Genomic DNA, 18,545 nt, shown 5'->3' on the forward strand with positions numbered 1-18,545 from the left:
CCAGCGTGGCGGGTCGGCCAACTTAGTGATCTCACTCTAACACTCTGACAAAAATAAGAGTTTTTATGCATGACGATAAATCATGATGAAATAAAAAGTTGTTGTGTTGGGAGAATAACACAATGTGTCTAATAAAATACTAGTTGGGAGGAAAAAACAAGTCAATATTTTAAAGAGTCGCTTTTTCTCTTCTATTTGATGAATAGAGCAAGAGCTTCTATTAGAGCAAATAAGTAATAACTCGAGTAATCAAATCAATTTTTGTTTGAGGCTTTCACGGTTATTTTTTATCGTAGTAGATTTTGGGTTTCCACCGTGTGTCCGTCTTTCTTCTTTCCTCGATGTTTCAGGCTCATTGCAGAGGCCATTATCAAGAGATGATATGTTTTATGATTTACCTAATCGTGAAGGACAATGTCAGTAAATCTAAATAAAATTTACGTATATATTCAATGTAAATAGTTATAATCATACGCGGCTCTCCCATTAGGTCATTCGGTCATTGTCCTCCCAAAATAAATACCTTACAATCGACATAATAATATTAATAATATGTACAATGTCATATAATAATATTAATAATAATCGGTGGATTTGAAATTATAAGGTGTACGCTGTGTTTTTGTTTTGTATTCTCGATGGGCGATAATTCGCCGCCAACGTCCGGCGATTCAATTTTTGACCCAAACTGAGATTTTTTATAAAAATTTCTCTCTCATTTTTCATACATTAGACAAAGAAAGATATAAAATAATATTCGACGCTTTAAGTTCCAAGGATGCTTGGATTATATGCCTCTCGGCCATTGTCCGAGTGTGAAACAAAAAATATTTTCAGCTAATTATGTGAAACAGAATGATAAAGTCGACTAGGGTCCCTTGCTACTGCCACGCCGGAGATTATTGTATGATGTATTTTTTCTGACAGTTGACAAGTTTCGACGAATGTCTTTGGTTGTTTTAAATGTATGTAAATAGTTTTTGGTGCAGTTATTATACGAATATACACACAAAGTTTGGTTTTTAGCGATTTATTACATTTTTGTGAAGTTTTGTGGAATTTACGACGGTTTATTTGTTTGAACTGACACAAAATGTCTAATTCAGTGGATTATATTTTAAACGAAATAAAGAATGAGACATTTAACTATGATAAACGTCTACAAGCGAAGATATTAGGCAGGTACATGCCGGATATGAAAATAGTTCAAACAACGAAAGAGAAAAGCAAAGATGTTAACAGATATTTCAACAAGAAAAGCTATCATTTTTGCGAATGGATATGTGGTTGCGATCGAAGGAATTAATTTTTTTGTTTTCATTGTTTAATTTTTGATTGCAAAAATGAAAAGCAATGGACAGAATTTGGTGTTGGTGATCTAAAACATCTCAAAGAAAAAATAAAAAAGCATAGCAAGTCAACAGCACACATAAATAATTCTATGAGTTTTGTTTTATTAGGAACAACAGATATCCGAATTCAGTTAGATAGTGCGTACCGCAGATCGATTGCTGATCACAATGAAACTGTCGATAAAAATCGTTTAATTTTAACAAAAATATTTAAGTGTATTTAATTTTGCGGATCGTTTGAGCTGGCCTTACGAGGCCATGATGAGTCTAAAGAGTCTGATAATCCTGGTATATTTCGTGGATTAATAAATTTCATGCAGGAAATAGATATTGTTATGAAGGAGCATTTAGAAAGGTCAACTTCATTCAAAGGAATTTCGAAGACTATCCAAAACGAATTGCTAGATTCAATATTAAAAGTCACTCAAGAAGAAATTAGATGTGACATAAAAAAATCTAATTACGTAGCTATTCAAGTTGACGAAACGACAGACAGCTCCACAAAAACGCAAATGGTTTTCGTTGTGAGATATTTAAAAGACAATATAGTATGTGAAAGATTTTGGAAGTTTGTAAATCCAGAGGTGTGCACGGCAATAGGATTAACAGAAGAAATTTTAAAAGAGCTGAGAATCTTGGAAGTTATTCCCCGACAGCTAATAGCGCAAAGCTACGACGGAGCTGCCATAATGAGTGGGAAAACTGGAGGAGTTCAGACGAGAGTCCGCGAAACTTTTCCACTAGCACAGTACATCCACTGTTATGCTCATCAATTTAATTTAGTTCTGCAAAAAGCATCCACCATAACCACTGGTCTGAAAGTTTTTTTTGCCACAGTCCAATCATTTTCCGTCTTTATGTCGAGATCACCAAAAAGAACGAAAATATTAGATGAATTCGTCAAAGTGCGTCTACCGAAAGCAGCTCCAACTAGATGGTGCTTCAATGCTAAATGTGTGGAGACAGTTTTTTTGTACCGAGAAGACATTTTACAGTGTTTAAATTCAATACTGGACAGAGAAAATGACACCAATACCCAATAAATAATTTGGAAAAAAACACTTTTATTTATTGGTTGACTTTTTTTCACAAAATAATGCCTCATTGTCAAATTTTATTTAAACAAATGCAAAAAAGAAACTTAGACGCTATTAAGATAAAAACATACATCGATAATTTAAAAAAATATATTTCCGAAATCAGAAATGAAGCTAGCACTAATCCGAATTCCAGCTGTGCAACGGGTGATCATAAAAAGCGACGGATAGATGACAATAGCAACGCAGTAGCAATTGAAGTCTGTGATACAATTATAGTGGAAATAGAAGCACGATTCACATCCAACGATCATCTCATTATATCCGATTTGTTCAATAAAGAAAATTACACTGATTTTAAAAATAATTTTCCCACAAGTCAAGTAAATTTGGTAAAACAGTTAGAAGAAATAAACATAACCAAGTTAAAAAATTAATTATTGGTGTTTTATCAACGAGATGATTTGCATGGCGCTAATAGTGCAGTTTCTCTTCTACATTTTTTATTCAGCAATAATTTCAACGAAACATTTTCCGAGTCGATCAAAGTTCTCCAATTTATTTGCGTCATACCAATGACAACAGTTGAAAGTGAAAGATGTTTTTCCACTCTCAAAAGAATAAAAACCTTTCTACGCAATACGATGGGCCAAGATAGACTGACCGCTCTTGCAATGCTCAGTATTGAAAAAAAATATGTGGGAAAAATAGACAATTTTTATAATCGTGTGATTGATGATTTTTCAAAAAGTAAAGAAAGAAAAGTGGTCTTAATTTCCAAAAAATTATAACACGTGTGCAATTTCGGTTACGATGGGTTGGCGTTATGAAAAATGGACATTTTTTGAAGGGTAAGTAGGTACCTATCTATAACAATTTCTAGCACTTATTATATAATGTATAAAAAGTCAATTTGCAATACGTCTTTTAACCCTTTTACTCCCACGGGGCCGATATTTCGGCCCACCATACCTATGCGAAAACTCCATCTGGGCCGATCCATCGGCCGAAAGTTTGGAACCAAATTTACGATTTATTCCAAATTTTTTCCCGTCATATTTCGTCTCATGTAGACACAGCATTATATTCACTCTGTGTTGGGCATGACTAATATTTATTTTAGTGCCGCACTTGTTTATAATTTGGCATACCCTAATAACTCACAAGTCATAATTGCTCTTGCTGTCGAACTCGAGACCAAAGAGGTTCATAAAAATAATAAAACATTATTTTTATGACACATTTTAAATTCTGATATTTCTTTTAGTTGTTTTATGATTCATATATCAGATTACAAAATGAGTTTTGTAATTTTTGAACTAACAATGGATGCTACTGTACTTTCGGTAAGATGGTGAAAAAATTCACAAATATAAATATGATTATAAATGATTTAGTGCTTTGAGACTTATTTTTTGAAATTACTTCATTCCCTTATCAGTTAGTCCAAGATACTGTATCGAATTCTCTTGCGATTTCGTGAATTGAATAATATTCTTGAATACCTTGACACTATACGTTTTTTTTTGATTACTTTATAAAAATTCTATTTCATAGAGAAATAATAATATGTTTATTTTTTTTCTGTTACTACATAAGGATAGATTATATTATAAAATTTGATATGTCAATTATAAATAAAAAAATGTTGTCACACTTGTTTTGTTGTTCAAACATAGTTTTATCCGTTCATTTCTAAATAAATATTGATACATTATTTTTTTCTTTTGTTTTATTGATGTAAACTATCAATATTATTACTTATTATTGCTTTATACACCATTGAGAACACACAAAAAAAGTTTCAAATTTTTAAAACATGTGTAGAATTAGTTATTTAAAAAAAACTAAATCGACGATTTTTTGTCAAAAAACGCTTGGGAGTTTTCGCATATGCTAGGCTAAATCAGCTGGGAGTAAAAGAGTTAAGTATACAACGAAAAGGCAAATTAAAATAATATATTCAAAATTGACCTACCAGTTTTTCGGGCCTAAGGCCGCCAATGGTTATAATAATGATTGATGTAAATATAATTTTCTATGACATTTTTAAAAATTGTGTATAAAATCAATGTATAAAATAAAAATTGACCAAATAGATAAATGCTGACTCATATACCCATTTAATAAAGGGAATAATTTATTCATAGTAAAAGAATCTAGATCATATATTCACACATATATTGTAAAGAATAAGGTGTGGGGAGGTGTATTTGGTCGACTCCAAGAATGAGAAGGCTTGGTTGCGTGTTACAAATTATACCCCATTTATTAATTCCCAACAATAAATAATATTTACAGACAGCGTTACAAGTACAATTCAATGATGTTATTTCTAGGAAGTTACTATACCGATCGGACCGGGTAGAGCGGTTACCCGATGGTCGTGGTTACGTTAATTGACTGTGAGTGATGAGTGCTAAGAGATTGATAAAGTAGGTAGTAATACTTCCTTTGTATATTGATCGAATGCAAATTCTTTTTGTCGCCCGGAACCAACTTGTCAGGGGTCTGAGTCTAGACAGCCTCTTCATATTGCTTCTGAAAGAATTTGTTTACGAGGTGATATTTGATTTGTTCAATTGTTTCAAATTCAGATTTGTTTCAAAAATACATTGTAATAGAAAGTCGCGAATTAAGCGATTTGATAAAGAATCTGCAGACTGGCGTCTGAAGCAAATGTCACTTTGTCTAGAAGACGACAAAGGTGACTTCTGGCGTACGTGTTCAAACATGATTTTGATGAAGGGTACATAAATGATATAGTTTACATTGTAGGTTCAACTTAATGCTTTGTAGGTATTTCTTAAATAAATTAGGCATGTTTGTATATAATATTGTTATGGTGAATCGATAAAATACACAAAAAACAACTATAATAATTAGCAAAGTAAAATTATTTGTGTATCAATATCGTTTAAGTATACCTTACCTTACTTAAAACTACTTTAAACACTACCCCTGTGTATTATCTCCGCGAACCTAACCTCATAGATTCTATCGCTTGGCACAAACTTTACGTATGTGGGCATGTCCGTTGACAGTTCGAAAGATTTTAGTGTGCAGTTTGAAACTGATCTGTGGTGTGCCCACTAACGTACAGTTATTGTCCGTGGTAGGCTCAACCTAGAGGTCAAACTTGCTGTGTATGCCCCGGTATTGGCTTTATACAGAGATAAATCGTGGTGTTTTTATCTGAGTGTGCTACAAAATCATATTTTACTATGTTTGATTCGTATGGGAAGGGACATTGAGCGGGGACACTTCCAACCAATGTGTTGTGTTGTCAGAACATACACTATGGCCGCTGTGACACATTCGTGGTGTTGCATTCCAAAATCACATATGCGGTGTTAGAAACTGTCTATAAAAAGTTGATTTACACAAATATCCAGCATTCTATGAATGCACCTCCGCAGAGATACATATTTAGAATCAAAAGACATCAAAACATACATTTATGGTAAAATGGTCGCTAACACGGTATTGCATGCATGACGATGATATGGTGTTGGATAGCAAACACGATTTGGAAATTGTCAATTTATAAGAATATGCTCGATTCAAATTGAAGGGATTTCGGAAGTGGATAAATCGTAGTGAAAGTGTTAAAAAAATTAACAAACTGATGTTTAGATAAGAAATTTGTGTGATCCAAGAAATGTAAGGGTAATTATGAGGTCCGAGTACACCATTCTTCCTCAAAGTCAAGAGACTATAAAAATTCAGTCAGGCTGATGCAGTAGCTCACAGACAAATAATTGAGTCCAGAACAAAGACAGTAAGACACAACATACACATAAATGTATGAGAGAGAGGGAGACAGGGAGAAGATGTATGAGAATGTTGACAGGTAGTACTGCCACCTGACAATATTTGCTAGTCACCTAATAATATGTATGTAGTTAGGGTTAATAATTGTAAAAGTGTAGTACTTATACCTCCAATCATTATTCATCAAAAATTAATGTTTTATTTTTGTTTTTAAATTAATGGACAACATGTTTCTCCGTACATATTAAACAAACATAAATTACATACCTTTTAATGAAAGTATATTGTGGTTTCAGTTTCTCAGTACAATCAAGGCGAAGATGGAAAAACTGAACTCTCGCTAGTAGCATTCTCGTGCCGGAATCCAGCGTGGCGAGTACCACAATCGGCGCAACGGCAGTTCCTTCACACACTCCGCTCCGGTGTGACCCATGCCGCCAATAACTACTTATCTGGAACACCAATTGTTCATCAAAATGCACTGGTAAGCAAACATACTAAGAGAAACTAGAGACTTGGTCAGTTTATTATCTTAATTCAATAATAATATACTACTTATTCAATAATTTACTAGCATTAACGTATGGGTCAGTATGCTGAGCACTAAGCCCTAAATACGATGAGAGAAAGATGGATATTTTTTACACATGGACAAAATGATCATGTGGCATGTCAAAATATAGAAACTGTACTGTAACGGCCACATGCATAATTGCTGGAGGAGTTATGCGTCTCTTTTGCATTCCCCTTCCCCGCTACAGGTGAGAAGTGTACCCCTTCCTCTGCGTGGAAGGGGTACAAAGGGGTGGAAGGGGGGCAAAAGCAACGATGCCTGATATTTTTGTCAAAGGTGTAGACAAAATACAGGAATTATTTTAAATTTTAATTAAAAAATAATTTTAATTATTTTATCTAATGCTTTACGATTAATTATAACTTACACTGATGCTAGCTTTATAGCTATAAAAATATGCTAAGATTAATGAATGGGAATAGGGCAGGAATTTACATACATTAAGACTGAAAATGATTCTATGTCATATTTTTGATATAAAAGTTGTCAAAGGGTGACTATAAAATAATGTTATTAAGTGCTAGAAATTGGTCTGTCTTTTAATCGACCCCTGATCATATCACCATGAGTCCGCTCGAAAATGGTTCCGGCCTCTAGACCCCCAGAGGAAACATCCACAAGTGGGGACAATTTGGGGGTGTGACTCTAAAGGGTCTTTCAATAAGGGCGCTCGATTTTTTTTAGGTTATAGCAACCATGTTGTTAAAGTGACATCTGTCAAATTTATTGTGAATTGTTAACACATTTTGCGCGGGCCTCAGTACAAAGGCACAGGTATACGCAGCGGGCGAAAATCAGCGGAAATTGAAATAAAATCGAATTTTACAAAAATCGCTCTATCTTCCAAACTATCAGTTATTTTTTAATGAAATTTGGAATTCACACTCACCGTATATTGCTCCTCAGTGCTGTGTTGACAAATTGTTTAAAATAACATAAGTACATGTGATAATCACATATTTACAGGAAGGTTTCGTAAAAAATATTCCATTCACTATAAATAAATTCCCGCACAAAAATTATTATTCTAATATTTGGATAAAGTATGATATTTATGAAAACACTCACCCCTGTGTAGGGGGACGTCACAAAATGTACACATATAACTAGTTAAACTTTTCTTTTTGTGCACCGAACACACTCGACACTGTCTTTGTGGGTATTTTTTTTTACCATCTGTAACAATTTTTATCATTCGATGCTTCTTCATATCGAGTGATAACCTACCAGGATGATCACTTTTACCCACTCTTCTTGGTAATCGTGATGTAGACGGCCCCGCTTCTTCCAAAATTGCGTCGGTTTCAACGATATGGTCGGCTATCCAAAATTTGCTTATACTACGCAAAAACTGTTTGTAAGTTAGCCTTTTGGTCGGATTTAATACTTTATAATCTTTAAAAGAATTAAAAAAAGCACAATTTAACAAATACATGACAACTCTCTTTGTCCATTTTTTTGTTCTTCGTATGATCGAGTAGTAAGAGACTGATCCGCACGGTCAACCCCTTTCATATATTTATTGTATTCTATAACACATAGCGGTTTCCAAATGTGTAGTCTCGTATTCCAATCGATGTTGTGACTCTCTAAAATGGTAGATGGATGTATTGTTGAAATCATTCGAACATCTCTCTTTGATTTCCAGAGTTGTAACAATACATCCTTTCGCCGACGGAACATACTCTGTCCTGCACTAAGATTGACGTGTTTAAAACATTCTGGGAAGCCTCGGTTTATTCGCATTGTTCCACACGTCCTAATTTTATTTTCTAAAAGTGCTTCACTGGTTTTTACACTATTATAATAATTATCCATATAGACATGATGCCACAAATTTAAATACGGACCAAGAACCAATTAGATGGTGTCTAATAGTGGTCTTCCTTGCCCACTGTAAATGATCAGATTACAGATGTATCCCGTAGTGGCTTCACTGACCATGCGCACTAGGATACCGTATTTTATTATCTTAGATGCATTATAGACTTTAAATACAAGTCTTCCCCGCCAGGGTATAATACCTTCATCTAAAGAAAGTTCCCTTTGAGGCTTATAAACCGAAGAAAACCTCGGTATTAGGTATGTCATAATTGGCCTAATCTTTTCGAGGCGATCGCTAGAATCCGTAATGATATCGTTATTTGAAAAGTGCCACGATTGCCAAATTTGTCTAAAACGATCACGACTCATTGTTTTAGAATATATTGGTGTTTCTATACTCGGATCAGTAGACCAATAATCATCTCTTGTGTCTTTTCGAACTTGTCCCATAAGCAAAATTAGTCCGAGGAATTTTTTCATCTCACCAATATTTACAGGCTTCCATTTGATAGCTTTCTTAATTTTCTTGATTCGGGATTCATTTTGTGTGCGGTATCGATTGCTTTCTTCTACCATCATGCTAAGTAAATCATCTCTAATAAATAAACTAACTATATCCATCACATTTTCAGAATTGTTTGGTGCGACGCAAACACCAACGTTACCTAAAAATGGTTCAATATGCGGTGGGTTGTCTATTTCAGACCATTCCATGACTTCCTCTTCCTCCACTTCACTGTCTTCAGAATCACTGATTTGTAACGGTATCACTGGTACCCTTCTCGTGCGAGGAAACTCTTCACTATCGCTGTCGCTATCACTGTCGCTGCCTAATTCTGGCAAATCTTCACCAGAATAGGCAGACAAATTATCGGCAAATATTTCGTCATCGCTTTCATAATTGTCTGAAGCCATTTTTTAAAGATTAAATAAAATATCGATTACTTAAATATATTTCACTTGTAAAAACACACCCGTTCTATAGCGCCGTATTTCAAGACTGAAAATTCAATACTGATATTCAATATAGATCGTAGTAGATTACGGACATCTAAATAACATTGGTTTCCACTCATGTTATAATTTATTGCTCCGCTCGAATACCAGCGTTATCGCACCGCACAATATCACTTACAACAAGTGCGAAGAATGCATTCAGTCGATCACAAATTGTCGTCTTTTCACTCGCTCACAAAGGCTAATATATAGTATGAAAAGGAGGCATAGTATTTATCACACATCATAAAAATATACATATAATCGCATTCACAGTGCAGCGAACAAACCATGCTTAAAGAATACATCGATATTTCACAAAATGTTGTCTTCCTGCTCACCCATCAAAAAATAAACAAGTGTAAAAAGAAGACGCATATAGTTTTAGCATTCTTATCGTCTACAGAAATATAGTTCGCTGATTTATTGACTCTAAACAAATTTCCTTATTACGCACAAGCTCTCATATGGGCTGCGCAAGAGTGTGTGTGTAAGTAAACGAATCGACGGTAAATTATTTTTTTTTGTAGATGTGTGTGTAGTTTGAAACATTTTCAAGCCGTTGACATAAAATATTCGTATGCAATAATCGGGTATAAATACCTTTCCCGCACTTCAAGTGGAGCCGGCGTAAAAGGTATTTCTACCCGTCCCGCCGTCGAACACCAGTACGGCGCGCGGGTAGAAATACCCTTCCCGCTCAAAATGTGTTAAGTAGTGTATGGCAAATCACCATGGAAGGTTATAGCGTTGAACAACGTGTGCAAATCATCAAATTTTATTCCCGCCACAACCGTCCTGCCGAGTCGACTATTCTACGTTGTCAAAAATCAAAATTGTCAGATTTGGGGCGATACCAATCCACACGAGATACACCAGCACCAAATGCTTACCGAGAAAGTCACTGTTTGGTGCGAATTTTCGTCTGGCGGAATCATTGGTCCGTACTTCTTCCAAAACGAAACTGGCATTGCCATAACCATCAACGGCGAGCGCTACAGATCAATGATAAGCAACTTCTTGTGGCCTAAACTGGATGATATGGATACCAATAACATGTGGTTCCAACAGGGCGGCGCTATGTGCCACACAGCACATGCCACGATGGACATTCTGCACGAGCGATTTGAGGGCATGGTTATATCTTACGGCGGCGATGTGCACTTGCCACCAAGATAGTGCGATTTAACGGCTTTAGACTTCTTCCTTTGGGGCCTTTATCTTAAATCGCATGTCTATGCGAATAAACCACAAAAAATTATTGATGCCCTCAAAGTCAACATAATGAACGCGCCAACAGGAAATTCAGCCAGATTTATGCAACAAAGTCATCGAAAATTGAACTTCCCGGATACGTGCGTTTGAACGACGTTATATTCCATACTTATTGCCATAAAATATTCTTTCAAATAAAAAAAATTGTGTGGATATCCCACACACTGATGATGATTGATGATTAATAATGAAATTAATCCTTTATAAAAATTAATATTTTGATTTTATTTTATTTACAGTACAAGACAATGTTAGGATCATATTTACATCAAAGCGTTTTCCATGGTACGGGAGCGCCTTCCTGTTTTTCTCCTGGACTATCAATGTATCATCAAAGATCTCCGGACGTTCATATTCCTGTAAGTTGCATAGAGAATATATTTTTTTCGATACTGCATCAAGCATCAATAAATCGTCATTAATGTTAGTCAAATATACATCGTAAAAATCGTTGACAAGTTCAAAAATGATTATGACGGAACCTAATATTTTATGTGACTCTAAAAATAAACATTAAGAAATGACGAACAAGATTGCTTCATAGAAAAGGTTTAGTCTTACCCAAGCGCCGCCATGACAGTGACGAATTGGCGCTGGACAAGTGCGTCGATGACAGATGATAAACACTTCAGTATTCAGTCTATCCAAACCACTTAATAAATTTCGACGAATATTTATTTACACCCCACCCCACTTTTAAATATTATTAGTTTGTATTGATAATTAATCATGACGCTATACCTACTCTAAACAGAACACTTAAAATCAACACCAATGTTCTATGTAATAATATTTTTTTAGCACTTATCAATAATTGTATCGCTAAATTTCAAAACCCGCTATAACACTTTTTTGAAATAATTCATATATCGTTGGATTCGTTATTAAAATCTCTACATGAAATTTTTATCACCTCTTTGAAAATCCGCTATAACACTTCTGAAACATTCAAAAACCTTTTTATTTAAAAAAGTTTTTATTGATTTTCTCAACATAATGAAAAACTGTTATAGCGGGTTTTGAAACTTAGCGACACAATTAAGCTTTTCATGATATTGTCTAAAACACGGGTATACACATAACGGCACATTGCACTCGGAACACATATATCTTGAATACTTTTTAGTTTTTGGTTTATGTTTTGAATTTGCACAAACATGACAGACTATGCAAGGGTTTTGCCGTTTATTAGTGGGAGGAATTATAACCGGCATATGTTCCGCTATCGCTCTGGCTGCTAAGCGCAGTTCTTTGTAAACTGGTTGCTGCGCGCGGGATGTGGATGGAACCTGATATTTTTCAAATATCTGCCTAATTACTTTAAGCTGAAAATCAGCAAGACCTGGTTTTTTGCCTGTAATTGTGCTAGAGAGAATGTATGCATTTAATAAAATAAATTTATTATGTGGAAAGCCACTTTTTTATACCACTTTATAGATTTTCGCATGCAGCTTAAAGTGCTCAACATCACATATAGATTTGTTATGTCCACAATGTTTTGTATTCTTAAATAAATAAATATCTGATTTGTCAACCGATCCCATACATTTATTATACTGAATAACACAACTAGGTTTTTGTATTGGCTCTCCAGTCTGTCTATTTATTTTACCAGTTGGTGATAATGAATCGCTATGAAGAGTTGTTAGCATTTGGACTTCACAGCGGTCGTGCCATTTTATTGCTAACAGAGAGCCACTATTTTTCGATTCAATTTCACCTTTCCTCAATTTTTTAAATTTTAGCATATTTCTCCGATTTTTTCTGATCGTTCTGCAAGCATTTGTTTTGTTGTCATGTAGGTATTTGAATAAATCTGGGCCCGAATACCAGTTGTCTGTCCACATATTATGTCCCTTTCCAAAATATTCATTCATTAACATCGTTACAACAGCTCCTGATATGCCAAGACCCTGATCGTCAATAATATATGTACCTTCCCAGCATTGATATACTACTGGATGAATCATATTACGTTTCTTAAAATGACGCCCGATTTTCAGCGACTCGGCCAGTAGTATATCAATGCTTCCCAGCAAGATATGATCAAGTCTAAAATATGGCCAGTCATTACATCGAACAGAAAGAACATTTTTATGCAGAAACAGTGGCGTTCTGAAAGATTGTACTGTTTATGTTTATTATGACCTTGTTTTTACAGGAATCTACATCTACCTTTGAAAACAATTTGCTTTCGTCGATGCATAAGTTCTCGTGCGCCATTATTGTTTTTTTGAATATTTCTCGGCAATGGTCAATCAGAATTCTAATTTTATGTAATTTATCTCCAGGAATTTGAATATGAATATTGCCTAATATATCCGAAAAGTGCAACATCCTCAAAAGCAAAGTATATCTGTCTCTTGGCATTGCTTTCCCAAAAATTTGGCTGGATAAGAGTGGATCGGTTGACCAATGTTCCTCTATTGTGATATGACGGTTTCTAGTCATCAACATACTTACAGCAAAAAAAATGTACATTTCTGGGACGTCTGTGTTGACCCACTTATGCATTCGTGATTTCGTCGATGGTTCTTGTGTTTTAATGTCTTCTGTATAATAGTTATTTGTTTCGATTACGATTCTGTCCATTATATTTGAATTCAAAAAATGTTCAAATAAATCTCTTTCTTTAAAGCCAACTGATAAATTTGTATGCGGGCTGACTCCAGAAAAGAAATCATCAAATTCGTGAACAACCGGTATGAAAGGCCCAGTAGTCCACGAAGACAGATCGTCAACATTACCATTTACTTTTGAATTAGAGGCCGCGGCAGTAGCAATTTCTAATAGGGCACTGGAAGTATCTGAATCATCGTAGTACTCATTTTCACTCAACTCAATCTGAATCAGGATCATGAATTTTTTCTCCCATTTCATCGCACAAATTAGCAGAGATATCCATTTAAAATTATCACAAAAAATCGAACACACAGAATATACGTAGCTATCACAAAATGTTTTTAATTTTTCCGATACAGAGATTTTCGATTGTGTTACAATGTTTATTCACTTAATTCAATTCTCTTATCTTTTCTTTATAAATGACTTGATAACTGGGGTAAATAAACAATTTTTGTCCGTTTTACAAAATAGTATAACCAGAAAATAGTTTTTAAAAATGTTAATCAACGATAAACAACTGTCGAATAAAACAATTCAATGTGCTTAATTTAAGGAATGTATGTATAAAATTTAAATCACAAATAGATGTATAAGTAGTTACTTGTACATAAAATTCACCTTGTAAACATAAAAAATATACCTTATAATCATAAAAACTGGACATCATTATAGCTTAATAAAATTCCTATATATTTAAATATTTTTTTAAATCTTAAAAATCCTCAAAAACATTAATTGTTACTAATAACTTTGTTGGTACTGTTCGGTTATACGGAATACAGCGGAAAAGACATGTTGAAAATACCCGATATACTGGATTATTTGTTAGTTTGGGTTAGTTTAGGTTAGGTTAGGTTAAACTAACAAATAATCCAGTTTATTGGCTATTTTCAAAATGCGTTTTCCGCTGTATTCTGTATAACCGAACAGTACCACTTTGTTCTTTGTCACTATTACTGTCAATGACATCCTCTGCTTGTATTTTTTGGAATCTTTTAACCCATAGCTTATGGGCCGCACAAAATTGTGTTTTTGCTAATTACTTTTCAAATGCAAATTAACACGTTAATTACAAAATTAATTAAAAGGCCCCGTAAGCATTGTGTTAATATGGGCGAGCTCCATGTAAAAGTTGTGATATTTTTCTGGAATAACACCACTCTTACACATATCTTGCAAACCTTTATACTTATAGTAACTCATAGGAAGTGGGCCATCATAACCTTTCTTCAGATCAAATTCTCTGGAAAATCTTTGAGTGTTTCGTGTTGCAAATCTTAAAACTATATTTACTTTTAGTTCTCTTACACGATTCCAAAGTATCTTTTTAATGGAAGTACTATTTGTCCAATTTTTGTTTGCGAGTAATGATTTAAAATCGTAAATATCATCAGTAGTGACTTCCTTTAGTATGTATGGTTCACCTTCAGCTTTTGCCCAACGGTCTAAGCAATACCACCTCTCAGGAACATAAATCATTTTGCTATCACTAGGTCTTTCAATGATTGAGTGGGACGCTGTCACCCTCATTCTGAGTGTGGCCCTTTTCCATAAATCTATAAGTAATGGTGACATTGAATTCCTTTGCTGCAAGCATATAAAGGGTAAATACGATGCGGTTTCTATTCTGACCACCACAATTTTCGGACCAAAATCTAAATTCTTTCACACAGCTAATAATTATTAGTGAGTGTTCTTTTATAAAATTGTACAGACAACTAGAAACCTCATTTGCTCCTCGTTTAGCAATTCCTTCATGCCACATATAACAAGTTCGTTTTCATTGCCATATTATACTTACACAGTAAAATTAAAAGTTGGTAATTTTCGTTTGAAATAAAAAATACTTACTTCCCCATGAGGAGTCGTTAGTACTTTTTGAAAGTCAAATGTACTACAATACTATCACTCTGTAAAGCTTCATTTTTATGTTAATTTTTAAGTCTGCGAGCTGGGCTAAATGTTCTTCCTGTCCTTTTTTATGTTCGTCTGTTGAAACGGTCTTGCTCGGAAATGCATGATCGCAACAATCCTTTTTTGGCCGGTGAAATGCTCTATTGAACTTTTCATTCACAATATCTGTGTATTGCCATTTAGTTAGTGCCTTATTAGAATATCTATTCAGATCAAACCACTCGTGATATAAATTGAACATTCAAGAGACACTTTCAACTACTTCTAAATATAGTTTTTTTAGAATCGTTTCGAATATAATGCGATTCTACCACAGGAAAACAATTTATGTGATCGCATACGCTTTTCACCATCTCGTTATCTATGAGGTTTTTTATGGTCGTATTTACCACGTAGATTAGGCTTATTATTATTATTTCCATCATATTTCGTCCACGCAGTGCTTATAATACATTCTCCAGATGAAATAGTATTCAGAAACATAGTCTTACAAACATTATTCTCTTTTTCTTATCCTCAATAGGCAGATAATAAACAAATGACGATCATGCTTGGTGACTTCAGTTGTTTGATGACGCTTCGGCATTTTCGCAGTGTATTATTAGGAAAAATTCCCATGTTTTCAATCATATCGTTATCAGGGAAGTTTCCATCTCCAAAGATAATAATAGTGTCATCTTCCGGCAAAACTTGTATCAGTCTTAACTCATCTTCTAAGTTTTTTTGGTATAAGTGATTCACATTTACCTGAAAAAATAAAAATAGTCATTATTGACGATATACTAAACAAAACAATAAAGAATAATTTGTAAATTAGCCATTTTATAAATAATTGCCTGTAATCCTAAAGTTAGGTAAAACATTAAAAAAAAATGAGTTTAGTCAAGGAGCATTGTCGGTACTAAAATAATTTTAAAACACCAGTCCCATTAATACTGTCGGTTCTACCACTTAACACAAAGCAGAATTGTTGATGGACAGCGAAAATAGTCAGTTGTACCAATTATGACATTAGACATAAAGTTTTATTCAATTAAAAATCTCGGATGTCCCACATCCGACAGCGATCTTATTAAAATGTAGGTTAAAATAGTCATATCTTCTACAACCGACATTATTACTTGGAAACACCTTGTTGTGAACTATTTTAAGTAAATATAAAAATATGGCAATCATAAAATATCTACCTATTTAATTTTATAAGAAAGCCAGTTAAAAATCAAATTTTAGTAATATTCTACTTAACCTACCTTTCCTATCAGAATGATCGTTGAAATTTGAATTTCCAGTGTTAATTTTTTTTAATTTGTCACTATACTTTAAGCCTAAAGCAGTCTTTAATATCCTTTGTGATCTATTGCTTGCCATAATAAATACGGGTTATAGAAATTTTTCTAAACGGTCCTATAAACATCCGTCTGTCCGGTGAACATAGCACCAACTGTCAGATCCGACACATCTTGCTCCCCCGCGCCAACAATGTTGGTTGGTAAGAACCGTCATTCTTATCCGGACACCGTCGGTAGATCCGTCATTTTTAACTTGAGTATCTTAGAAGTTTTCAAACAAACAATAAAAACTGTGATTGTGGTATAAATGTTTAAAGTTTTTAAATAACTTTTACGTAATAATTCGAAAATGACAAAATTTCAGATCCGACTTTTTTTAATAGGGACCGACGATTTAATGTTCACATAAAATATTATCTTTGTACCTTTATACCATAAAATAGTTCATAGATTGAGGGATCACGTGTGATACGTAGGTTAAAATAGGGATTTTATAATATTTTCACAGTATAAGTAGAGAATAACTCTATTTCTTGACCAGTTCCTCAAATACTTCATGTGATTTATCAGTTTGTGAAAATAGACCTCATAAAAAATTGTATTTACAAAATGTAATTTATAAAATTTCAGAATATGGATGAGAGCGTTCGGCAAGAAGAATCTAGAATTCATGAATCTCGTGGTGCAATTATCCCCGATCGAGCGGACAGTCTTGCTAGTGAAGAACAGGATATGTCTGTCAGCACTCTCCACCTGTATGATGTTCATATATCTAAGGTAAATCAATAATTTTCCGTATAGAGTGTTATCGTGTATGTCTTTTTGAACTGTTTAGAGTTTTTTTGAAGAACAAATCCTCCTTATTACAGTGATGTTGTCCCAATATTAACTAGATGTATGCCACAAGTGCAAGGTCAGTCATAGAAATTAAGCATGTATCTACATTGTGCTTTACACTCATTATGGGGGAGACGCATGCCAGCAGAGAACCTAGCGGAAATATACGAAGCTTGCAATTTGAGATTTTTTTTTGATAATTTACAATTTCAACTGTATTATTTAATAAATATGTATCCGAAAACATTAAAAAGATTTTTTATTTTTTTTTTAACTAAAGATAAACTTACAATTGTAAAAAAATGTGAATTCGTTGCAGGGTCAAATCTTATTATTGCATTATATTTTATGGTCATAATTATCATTAAAATTTAGTTTATTAAGTTTTAGATTTTATGTGGTGTAGATTTTTGACTAATTCATCGTTTTAATATTTTTTATATATATTTTAAAAAACATCGATTTTTATAAAAATATAAATATGTATAATTTGAAATCCTTTTTTGCAAGTTTATCTTTAAATTTAAAAAAAAATAAAAATCTTTTTAGTGTTTTCAGATACATATTTATTAATTACTACAGTTGAAATTGTAAATTATCAAAAAAAATCTAAAATTGCAAGCTTCGTATTTTTCCGTTAGGTGCCTCTTTTCGCCTCTGATAGTATAAGCATCCCCCTTATACTAACCCCGGTCGGGGATGTCTTAAATAATTTAATGTATTGCACACACACTGCTATCTCTTGGAATCATGGCGAAATATTTTAAATGGCTGTCAAACGTTAATTACACATTGAATCTGATTAAAATTTGACAGAAGATATTTGCTTGTAGTGCTTTTTCGTTAATTGTGGAACCATTTTATAGAGATTTTAACAAACTTTTAAACTACCTACTCTACTACTACCAGCCGAGTGGTAACGTGTTGGCCTAAAATAGTATGGGCCCCAGGTTCGAATACCAGGTCTGGCAAAAAACATTTTATTTTGTGTTTTTGGGTCTAGAGTATGGACGTAATAGATTGAGCAAGTGGCTAACATCCATTTCTC

The 18,545-nt window shown here is 33.8% G+C and overlaps 1 protein-coding gene across 1 annotated transcript in view; it reads left to right on the forward strand.

Moving 5' to 3' along the window:
* Atg9 (autophagy-related protein 9) overlaps window positions 1–18,545 on the forward strand; it is a 41,231-nt gene that overhangs the window by 21,751 nt on the left and 935 nt on the right. The window contains exons 13-15 of the mRNA XM_085943072.1: window positions 6,460–6,647; window positions 11,072–11,191; window positions 17,291–17,437. Of these exons, the coding sequence (XP_085799198.1) occupies window positions 6,460–6,647; window positions 11,072–11,191; window positions 17,291–17,437 (455 nt within the window). The remainder of the gene's footprint in view (window positions 1–6,459; window positions 6,648–11,071; window positions 11,192–17,290; window positions 17,438–18,545) is intronic.

This window comes from Rhyacophila brunnea, unplaced genomic scaffold, assembly GCF_057557595.1.
Source record: "Rhyacophila brunnea isolate RB1 unplaced genomic scaffold, BYU_Rbru_1.0 scaffold_1, whole genome shotgun sequence".
In the NCBI taxonomy this organism is placed as follows: Eukaryota; Metazoa; Arthropoda; class Insecta; order Trichoptera; family Rhyacophilidae; genus Rhyacophila; species Rhyacophila brunnea.